A 12077-nucleotide genomic window follows, 5' to 3' on the forward strand; every position below is an offset into this window, starting at 1 on the left:
ATTTACACTAAGAGAATATTTAGCTAAGGATCAAGTGGTGATGTTAAGTTTATAGAGTTGGCCAAACCATTATGATATCAACATGAAATTTTATGGTCACTCCATTTGAAAAATCTTCATATACCTACATATTTGCATACAGTAACTTTATGAAGCCTAGATAAAATTGAGGCACTACAAAATATAGAAAACTCTAGAACCATAAAATATTACATGTGAAATATTAGGAGGAGTTTCTATGTTGGCATTTGAAGTTCAAAACCTCAGTTTTAGAATTAAAAATAAAGCATTATCCACAACCTAGAATAGCTTCGTCAGTTTGTGAATTTTCACTGTAATTTCCTTTATCTTAGATTACAACTTTTGAATACATGTGACCTCACTCTGGACTTATCTATGATCATAAATATCTTTCCAGATGAAGTGTGAGTAACTATAATACAATATCTCATTCAAACTTACTTGCAAAAGTCGTATAATATCGTTTCGAAGACTAAAACTGGACCAGTTGACCCCAAAATAGTAAGAGGTTGACCAGAAAACAGTCCATATCCAATGCCACAAACAAAACCAGAAACCAAAGACTCCATAGCTGCCATATTTCGACCAGTGGCTTCTCCCAATAGGCCTCCAAATGTGATAATTGGTGAAAGACAGGCAAAGTAGAGGAAAATCCAAGATGCTATACATTGCAGGGCTAGGGCGTCCTTGAAATCTGACCAGTACCTACAGGGAAGCAGAACGAATTGATTATGAAAAAATTCCCATTCCTTTGCCTATGTCCATGTAGCTGATTATGATGTAATATTTTGTGGCTTGAGGTAAAATAAGCTGAGTGTAAGGTGTATTCTCATGTAATGTTGTTTTGTAAAGTATTGCTGGTAATATTTTCCTACTACTACAGCATCTTTTCTTTCACTCTTACCGCTGATTTGCAAAAATGAATTTCAAAGAAAGCAAAGGTGAAAATTTTTATAGCAAATACAATTATGATGCATACCTTTTGAGTCATTCAGTATGCAGGCAAAGAAGGACTTAAAAGGGTTTAGATTCCAATTAAGAATGGAAATACTTGAATATTTGTCAACAAAATACATACAGTGGAACCTCGTTAAAGCAAGTACTGGCTATAGCGACACCCCCGCTATTACGAGAGATAGCCGATGCACCATCAATTGACCCTATAAAAAGCGTGTTAAAAAATTCGTTTCAACGAGGCCCTTTTGGTGTTGGCTCTCGCCATAGCGAGAGTTTCACCACCGGAAAACTTACATCAAGACTCCTTAATCTCTGTAATTGCTAGCGATCTGTTAGAAATGGAGTTCAGTCTCAAATTTATGTGGTAAACTGTCATTCGATAAATAAGCAGTTAATTTTGGTGAAAATATTGTTGCATTATCATTCGCGAATGCTTAATCTTCTTTTGTTCCTCGGGCGGCAGATAACTGTTGTCAGCACGACCGTGCGTCCATGAGTTACATGAATACAAAGCATTTGATGGCAGACACCATGGCCAAAAAACACCAAACACGTCTAAGCGAGAAAATAAAAATAAAGGAGTAATATGAGAGTGTCGAAATTAATTTATCTTCCTATTCGCTCTTCACAATTAAAAAAAACAAAAGCGCCCAAGGAGTGAAACTGAAGGAAAAAGGAAAATGAACTTTTTTTTAACTATGTAGAGTTATAAGGAGCTTTGTTGGGGTAGTTTTGCCCACTCCAATCTGTGGGAACTCCTGAGAAAGGGGCTACGCCTAAGCCTAAAGCGGAGTATTTCAGGGATAGATTGCGAATCGAGAACTTCAAGAGTGCGGAAGGTTGATTATACTAATGCAAAGCACCAAAGCGTAATCTCCCCTCATAATTGCTGGTGATGCCTGCGGTGTAAACCCGAAGTCGTGGAAGAAAGGACTCCGATCATAAGTATCTTAAGGAGTATTCCCCGCATGATATAACATAGACGAAACGGAAATTTTTTTACATCCTACCCCCCGACAAAATCCTTGCAGTACGAGGTATTTCTTGCAATGATGCCTCTAAAGGTATGTAGTGCACCTTAGCGATGATGTAGGATGTACGATGCAATGATACTGAGCGTGAATTGTCCGGATGGACGTATTTATTCTCCGTTGCGGATTCACAAGGGTGAACTATTCACGCCAGGGGTCGGAGTCGTACTGGCGCTCTCTTCCGTCACGTGGGTAGCCGAGCATCCCCTGGTGGCCGCTGGAAGAATTCACAGAACAACTGACTCTCGTTTGCAGTGCCTTGGTCAAGGCCCTTATATACAGGCCCGTATATAAGGGCCTGGCCGTGGTAAACGGTGTATTATTTCAAATACGTCGCAAGTGTAACACTCAAAAATGAACTTTTTTTTAACAACGGCAATTTTAATCACATCACTTTTCAAGATTAGCAAACTTTTTACCGTAGATAATGAAGGTATTACATTATCGGATAGAAAAAATCTTCCAACGCAGGAACGCTATACAACCTTCCACCGTTTTCGACTGCAGAAACAAATGCAATACGTTATTTCATTTCGCTGCCGCTTAATGTACAGGAACAATAAACATACACCAATGGAAACATTTGAGGCATTAAATAACCGCGATAGAGTTTTATTAGTTAATTTTTGAATTTTCAGTGGAAAATACCAAAATAATAGAATGATTACGTAAATGCACTAACTAAGTGCATAGAAAAATGGCTTCGTCGCTTGTGCATTGGCATAATGATTGACAAAACAATGCTTTGCATGATTTTTATTAAGTGCGGGGCTTATAAATTGTTTGAATAGTAAGTCGTTGTTTGTGTAAGGAAATTTAGTGATGCAACAAAACATCACCTTTCGTCTGGATATCGGATAGAAATTTATCTGTCGCCGCACCACTCCTGTTCCTGTACAACTGTTCGCAACAGGTATATTGGCTATTATTTGCTCCACCTCCGGTAAAGCGACAATTCGCTATAACGAGTGTTTACTGGTGCACCGTGGGGTGTCGTTTTATCGAGGTTGCACTGTACATAGTTAGTTTTAATTGCAAATTTCATCAATTTATGACCTCAGTTCAACCTTCGCTACATAATTGCTTTGTGTGGAATGTATTAAGCCTGAATAATAGGTTGTTTTTTAGATTGTTGTCACGTGATCTTTAGAATGATATCTCTCACGGATGGCAAAAATACTAAAGCTATTACTAATAACACACGTGTTCATTTTTGCAGTCCCTTGGTACGTTATTGTCACTGTGTGATCTTTATTACTTACAATGCTTGAGCCATAGCTCTTGGATTGGCAGAGTGATTTTGTTATTGATGAAATGTCGGGCATGCTCATATGATGACAAAATTGATATCGATTCCTACCATATCTACAAACCCTTGGATTATCAGGTCAATATTATTGTTAAGGCAATAATGATCCACCTATCTTGAGAAAGGGTCATTGTGCAAGAGGATCATTAAGTACTGGATGATAAGGAACAATTTTGGCACCAATTTACATTTTCTAAATAGATTCTTGACAGATTTAATGTAAATGTATACATTTGTAAGGAACAAATTGATAATGTTAAACAAGAAACAAGTGGACACTAATCATATCCACATGAGACATTAGTGCCGATGATAAATGTTACTCACCATGGCACCTTTCTTTTGACATCATTGACAAGTCCACCAAACAGCCGACCTGTCCTGGAAAGTCCTGACTCCTCCCGCTGCTTTTGCTCATCTTCTTCTTCATGGCCTAAATCATCTTTGTTAGGTTTTTCTGGAGGACGTTTCCTCAGGTCCTAAAACAATGATCACAAGGATGATTCTTGCTGGTTTCGCATGTAGGTTAAATATTTTATAATTTTTCCTAGAAATTCAAAATTATGTAATGCATCCAGCCAGGTGCTGTCTTAAAAAGCCCTCTAAGGATAAAAAAATTCAAGCAATGAGGTACATAAAATTTCTGCCATGAGACTTTAGTGCGTGGACTTTGACTAGTAAAAATGATACGGCTTGCTGACAAAAATTAATGCACTTACTTGAGAGGGAATAGCTGCAGGGGGCTCAATACGAATGGTAGGATCCCACTCTCCTGGTGGTAATACAGTTACAGCATCAAGAAATTCATCGATTGCAGCCAACAAATGGTCACGGTTACGAGCCTTGTACGCTACATCGTGAAACACTTCGTCAGACATGAGAGTGGCCATTGCCCGACCAATTTCATGGAATCCAGAAGTAATTCCCTAGGAAAAAAATTTAAAATTATGCTTTTGAAAATACCACTAATTTATTGCTTGTATAAGAAAAAATATTTCCATTAATACAAAAAATTGCTGGTAGGCAAGTGGATGAAGTGACATTACGATACCTCCACTGCACAAATGCTCAACAATCACCCACTGAATCAAATCCGCTCATCTAGTACTACTAGAGCTACTACATGAGCAGATTTGATTCGGTGGGTGATTGTTGAGCGTTAGTTCAATGGTGGTATCGATTAAACCAAGCACTTAGAATTATTTAAGTGCTTAGTGAACTCCTAAAAGAAGAACCATTTAGGTATGGCATATGATGGTAAAATTTTACCCATTCCATCACTTTAATCAAGGCAAGATGAAGCACTTGACAGGCATTGGTAAAACCCTAAATAGTAGTTATTCAGTAGATGTTTCCAACTCTTAGTAGCAGTTGTTTTGTACAACATACTAGTAGTTATTTCCCACTACCCTTCCCATTTCACTCTGAGAAACCATATTTGAGGAAAATCAAATTTAACCTTTAACCTCATTTCCCCTCTTAACTATGAACCCGTCATATCCACGTTTTTATTTTTTGTCATAAATGAGAAATGATACACTTTCCCCAGAAATTTCCCAGATCTGGAATCACAAGAATAATTCTGGGATTTAAAGATTTCAAGGAGTCGGTGGATATCCTGCAGATGAATGCGCCAAATATTTGAATGATTTTTTGTATAGATTCTCACCCGTGGTCCAAGAAGAACGAAGAGGAACCTGGTTGGAACTGGGACTTCAGTCAGATTTCCAAGTATTGTAGCGGTATTAAGACGAACGAAAGCAGAAAGAGTTTTTTCAAGAAAATCAACTTCTCCCACTAATATATTAGATGCTTCTGCTCCAGGTGGGATTTTCCTCATGAAGTGGATATTACCCTGAGAAAGAAAATGTTTTAATAATTTTTGCTATCTTTAATGGTAAGCATTGATAATAATGAAAGTTAAAATAAGAATTTTGTGAAGATGATTTATGGACAATGGATGTACAGCATAATGATTCCATAATGTCTTCACTAAGACTTGGTGTATGAGGCTGCATGAGTATGACTTCATGCTTCATAATTCTCTCAAAAATCTTCAGCTTTCACTGATATTCAGTCATAATAGGTGGAAAATCAAGTTCAATGCCATAACTACCCTCGAGCAAAACCTTGTCCCTTTTAATGAAGAGTGAGTTTCATGTGGAATGGAATCAAGTACTTTACTGTACGACCAAACTTGAAAAATAAGCTAACAACTGTGAATTTAAATGTAAGAATGAGAATATATATTTAGATTCCAAAATATCACGTTTTACAAACCAGAAAATAACAAAGGTCTATACTGTAAATTAATAGCATACAGTAAGCTTAGTCTCTTGGAAATTAATACATAGTTATTAAAGCAGATATCTTAAATACAATAATTTGTTGGAACATTTCATAAATTTTCATGTTGAGCACATATACAGCAGATCCACATGTAACCAAAGCATACCATTTAAGTATTTTATGACAGAGAAGTTTAAATATTACTGATACATAATATTTTTCGTTAGGTAAAAATACACAAATTATTTTTAAACGTAAGCGTATGTTTATGACTCAGGTGAACACAAAGTTATGACAGAGAGTTGGGAGTATGTATTCACACAATAGTCCCACATAATGGAATCCAAGAATTTACAGAAACATAACTATTTCAAAATCAAAAAATTTAATTGTTCTAATTACCTTCGGATGAACTTCCCCATTCATGTCACCCAAAGCTGCTGCACTGTGGTTGCGACAGATCGAGGCAGAACTTGGACTGCGATCCATACCCTCATTTGATGGAGCACCTGTTTGGAAATGAGTTATATCAGTATGGAATAGACCAATTAGCTGAAAAAACACGGAATAGTCAGGCTTTCAAATTCATTGTTTTAAATATATGGACACAAATTGAATATCAGCTTGCACTTATGGAAATCAAATTGGCAAACCAACATCTTTTGGCCATCCACAAAAAATATTGATAGCTCCTCATGATTAAACAAAATGAAAATAATTCAATGATAATAATACCAGACTGATAACTTCATTTACTTTAAAGTTCATTTTTGAGATAAATTATCTCCCAAAAACAGGAGTGACTTCAGAAGGATAATTCGCGAGTAAAAAAAAAGCTTTAAGTGTTTCAACTACAAAAAGGGGTAATGACTTTGCCTTTAGTAAAATGCTTTAAATTAATGCATGTAATGAATATAAAAGGTTGTCAAACGTGTCCATAGTTTTATTAAATATTTTCAATTGCATTTTTGCATAATTTGCAAAACTGGAAAGCCATTGTGAATAAACAGAATGGCACATAGAAAATGTTAGACAAAGGAACTGACAACACCATGCCCATAAAAAATTTTGAATATTAAAGGAAGAACACCATGGATCAGGGAGCACACACAGAGATAATGGGTACGTGCAAATAAAAATTTCCACTCAACACAACATTTACCAAACATAAAAAACTACTCTACCAAAAAATTATAGCGGCTTAGCTATCACAAAGCATGCACAAGCAAGGTACTGTATTGCCTCTGATTATAGACCTTCATTTAGGTTAAACTGTAAGAAAATGCTGCAATTTTATTCTGCAGTCTTGTGGAAATATAGGGTATATAAATGAAAAGTGTAATATTAATATTATATACATCTTATTAGCTTATGTTATGCATTTGGGTGCTGTTTTTATTTGAAATTCCATAAATTTCTTACAAATATATCAATGGAAAAGCACAAAATGAGTCAATCTAATTAAAGGAAGCACTCACTGTTGAAGCTCTCCATGACCAAAACGTTATTTACATTATCTACCATTAGTAACATTAGGTGACACTAATAGCTTACTAGATGATTATCAGGATTACTTCTCCACCATGGCTTCCCGTGACTATTTGAAATTATATTTAATATTTATAAATCAATAAAAATAGTTTAACTGAATTTCCATGAACAGTTCCTGAGTAGATACAACATAATTTTTTGGAAATGAATTTGATTGCAACTTGATCAAATAAGGGATTCATTAAGCATTGATGAAAGTTTCCATTAGAAAAGTAAACTATTTATGACACCCTATTGAGGCTGTTTGGAGTTTGAATACATACTTTGGAGAATAATGATATAAGTTCCCTTATTTGACACATTACACTTTAAAAATTAATCAAAATGAATGCAAAATAATACAGAAACTAAATCAATGCACCATAATGAATATATACCTGATCGTAAAGGGCGTATTCTAAGGATTCATTTACCTCTTTTGGGAAAATAGTCTAGTTTATTACAGAATTATTTTCCAAAAAATGTCTCTCCTTCATTCAATGCGATAGTAATTTGAGGATATGCAAAAAACAACGCAGCAGAACAAATAATAAGAATAATGCTATTAGATGAATCCTTGGCATCGTCAGCATCAACACTTTTTTTGGGGGGGGAAAAATGGGGTTAGATTAAATTTTTTTATACAATTTAGGGGGGGGGGGACAAAACTGACTTTTCAAATGTTGGGGGGACACGTCCCCTATGGCGGCAACGCCTGTGAGACGAATAATATATTCAGGTCTATAGTAATTTTGACCAAACTTAACCTTAAATTTGAATGTGCCACTGAATTCATCACCAACTTATGTTCCACAATATATATTGCTGCCCCATTATTGCTCTACTATTTGCTATTTCCATTTTCTATCAATGTTAGGGTGCCTATGTTATGAAAATATGTACTTTATTGGTGTTACATGAGAATTTTAATCTCAGGACAAAATAATATTGTCATATAAATCATATTTCAATAGTTTTACTATTTGGGGCCACACATTTAACCATGAAAAAATGCAAAATTTATTAAACAGCGTTCACCATAAAGCATTTTACTCTGATTTACACAAGATGCATAACCTAATAATCTGGCATCAGCAGTGGAAAGGGTAATACCTTCATCTGCCAACACTAAAGTTATGTGTTTGAACATTAACAGGGGAGTCTATTGCTCGACCAGGGCAGAGACTTTTGTGATTTAAATATAAAAATTCATTCTAAATATGTAAAAAAAAAAGATTTCCGAGCATTTAAAAAAAAATAATTATAGATCATATTCAAATCATCATTGTTAAATTCACTGAGAACATCATAAGAAAAAATCATGATTGGAAGAGAAGATCCCTAATCTTGATTTGCTCAATCAAAATATCATTTGTAAATTCTAGTAATAAACATTCAATATCTTGCATCGATGGTATATGATATATGTGGATGCTAAACTCGGTAGACTTTTAAGAAACATTTTTGTAAAATCACAGATAGTATGGCCATAGGTTTCATTAAGTAGTTGACATTATCACTTCACAGATATTTATTCATTCATTAGGTAAAACTAAGTTGATAAATATTTTTCTACTCAAATTATAGCACAGGAAAATTGTTTCTTACGTTTACTTTAAAAAATTAAACTCCATAAATTTTCTCTTGACAACAATAAGAGTAAATCATCAACGTAAAGGAGCAGAGCCCCATATTTTAAGCACAGCAAAAATATGAGACTATGCTAGGGATGGATTTTGAGGAGGTTCCATAGTGACTCTACACAAAGGAAATTACAATTACCATACTGCCTCATGTTAAGTTATTTTGGTGGATTGATTGCTCTATAAATCAAAAGCCCAAAGTTTTTATTTTAAACTCAGTTAAATCAATTAATAACACTGGGGGTATCACTATTATATCCCTTAGGGAAAATAGTTTACTTTGCTATCCTTAAATAGCTAATAGGAATATGTCATTTCCTTAATAGAAATGTGGAACCCCCTTAAATTGCTGTGCTTTCCATAGATTTCTTTCCATAGTGGAAGTGAAATGCATACTGTATCAAATAGAAATATCAAAAAAGCAAAGCATAAACTGCCATCATCAAATAACACTGAATCCATGCTGATGTGAAATATGTATTACAAAAAAACTTTGCAAGATGGATATAAAAAGTAGCCAGCAGAGTAAATCACTATAAGTATTAAATTATTCCTAAAAAAATTGAAAATCATTCCACAATCATATCAATTTCAGAAAATACAATGAAAACTATGATAAAACCAAGATTCATTAGAAATAAAGTGTGAAAACCCACTCACATAGACAGAAAAAATATCACTCATCAAACCTACCATTCCACACTGAATTAGAATTAAATAGCAGCCTAAAATTCAAAAATGTGAGAACAAGAACAGGATCTCTTCACAGTTAGTACAACATAAAAGGTAAAAAAAAGCTCTGCAGCAATTAAGAATTTAAATACTTTTTAATACATATTAATCAGAAAGCTCTATAGGTCGATGGAACAGAGAATAAATCTCTTACTCTGCTGCCAAAAGCTTATTTAAAATTATGCCTTTTCTTTATAGCATATGTAGGAAGTAATGCGTATTAAATTTTGCCGAGCATTCACCATAGGGATTATTCTATGGGAAATAAACATGCTTTTCAATATTGGTTAAGGAATTTCTATTGCATGTTTAGGAGATCAATAAAAGCTATAATTTTCTTAGATGGCAAACAACTAAATGACTCACGAGTTTCAGATAAATACAACATGAATCAAAGTGATACCTATTCTACAAAATTAATCAAATTCAAAATTATTAGCATCACGTTCTAATGCTCATCAGTGATTATTGAAAGAATATAATTGGCAACAAGAACATAAGGTGGTTTGTCTTCATTCATCAGACAGTAGAGGAGCTCTTGATGTTACAACTTTAGTGCCCCACTGCTTGCTTCGTGGGAAGAAAGGAAACGAAAGACGGATGAATGCAAGAAGGTAATAAGAAAGTAGTGGCAATCTGATGGGCTGAATTAACATACACGAGGGACTAATAAAATCAAGGGATAAAAATGGATTTAAAAAATTGGAAGTAAAAAAGAAAATCAGCAGCAATTTCCAGATTACCAGCCCCACTCGGGAGTGAAAGGAAGCGTCCGAACTTGGGGGGCTCGCCCGTGGCACCTGGGGTGAGAGGGCTGGAAATGGTGTTGGTGTTTGACGGAAGATGTGGTGCTTGTGTCGCTAGCTGGGGAGCACTTGGGGGGCCCGAGTCCTCCACTGCAGATAAACGGTTTTCGGCAAAGGGTTGGGGGTTTCATTGGAATGGAGAGCAAATAGGATTAAGACGCCGAGTTACACTAGCCTCAGTCTTAAAGGAGTGAATACAACCTGAGAATTTAAGCACCTTAATAATTATGGAATCAAATGAACTGAAAACAATGATGGGATTTAATGGCAAAGCATGGCATATTAAAAGTAATGATTACTACCTAAAAGTTAACACAATCTGTCCGACGAAAAGAAAAACTTACGCACCAGCTCCTGAGAAAGATTTTGTGAGGTCTGATTATGACTTAAAATAACTTACTTGCTAAGAATTATGAAGCAAAAAGCATATATTCATATAATTTTATGGAGAATAACTCTGTGGCTGTTAAAGTAGCAACTTAAAAATGTGAACAATCATTTTTAAAGTATAGAATAAAACATCATTCACACAATACAACTGTTGAATACCAAGTAAGTAGTGCTTTGATAGACAAAAGGTGTGAACTTGGCTTTGGAGTTAATTTTTAATTGCATGTTAATGAGTGAGTGATACCACTGCCTAAAGGTTAACTAGTAAGCAATGTGAGAACAACACAATTTTTTCACTGAATAAATGTCAATGGTTTCTTAGGTGCAAGAGGCATAAGCATTAAGGATGAAACACCAACGGTGCATGGGAAATAGCTTTATCTTTCTGGATTATTTTCCAAATAAAATATATATTTCAGCTTAAATTCACCAAGTTTCTAATTACAAAACAAAATTTATTGCATAAAATGCAGATAAAATTCTTGTAGTCACCAGAAAAAAATATTTTCTAGAGAATTTAAAGATAAAATTCCCACCCTATAGATCTTATTACGAAGGGGGCACTACTTGGAAAACACATTGACAAATGGGTGCAAATCTCTATCGTTTGGTATCTTCAATGCTTCTTGCTATAGATGGTGAGAGCAAAGGAAAATGCAACAGCTCATATACATTGCAAAAGTACAGGAGAAGAAAGATCTCATATTTTAGGGGACATCCATTAATTAATTACGTGAGGTGATTTTGCCTACTTTTGGACCCCTCCACCTTCCTTAGGGAGATATCGTGAGCTATGGCTCGACGCCCTCCCCCACCCTGTAATCTCTCGTGAGATTGTTCAAAATGTGTATTTTCAGTGTAAATACGTTCCATCTATCAGTGTAAATACATCCACACTGAATTGTGTTGGATTTATAAAAAATAACAGTTTGATAAGTTATTTTTTTAAGATTAATTAAGATTAGTATTTAAGAATACTAAGATCATAGTCTAGAATCACAGTCTTGCGGAAAAAAATTACGAGATATTTGCCATGACCCCTCTTCTCCCCCACGTGAGATTGGGCGAGAATCAGCTGGAACCCCTGAATGCCTCATGTAATTAATGGATGCTCCCTTGCCAGTTAAGTGAAAATGTAAGTTGGTACATGATTTCTGGCTTTCCTATCCCCTATTCACTCCTCGTAAGACAAGAAAAAGAATTCCTAAGTACTTAAGGAATTTGGCACCTATACCAGGGCACATGCTTTTGGGGCATCAGCAACTCGCTGATTGGAGTTATCCTGGGCTTCCGGCAGATCACAGGTAATCCGATTTGAATGAATGGCAGCTTAACTGACCTTTTTACTTAACTACTTTTCCATCATTAT

General features: G+C 35.1%; 1 protein-coding gene across 9 annotated transcripts in view; it reads right to left on the reverse strand.

Annotated features, from left to right (window-relative positions):
• The window catches only part of LOC124156323 (sodium bicarbonate cotransporter 3), a 621570-nt gene that overhangs the window by 21525 nt on the left and 587968 nt on the right, over positions 1–12077 (reverse strand). For 8 of the 9 annotated variants that reach the window (XM_046530803.1, XM_046530805.1, XM_046530806.1 and 5 more), the window contains 5 exons: positions 6010–6116; positions 4988–5173; positions 4038–4244; positions 3646–3797; positions 463–726 (listed from right to left, as the gene is read on the reverse strand). In XM_046530803.1, the coding sequence (XP_046386759.1) occupies positions 463–726; positions 3646–3797; positions 4038–4244; positions 4988–5173; positions 6010–6116 (916 nt within the window). Of the gene's footprint in view, positions 1–462; positions 727–3645; positions 3798–4037; positions 4245–4987; positions 5174–6009; positions 6117–10255; positions 10409–12077 lie in introns of all 9 variants that reach the window. The other variant, XM_046530802.1, reaches the window with a different exon arrangement.

This window comes from Ischnura elegans, chromosome 3 (assembly GCF_921293095.1).
Source record: "Ischnura elegans chromosome 3, ioIscEleg1.1, whole genome shotgun sequence".
NCBI lineage: Eukaryota > Metazoa > Arthropoda > Insecta > Odonata > Coenagrionidae > Ischnura > Ischnura elegans.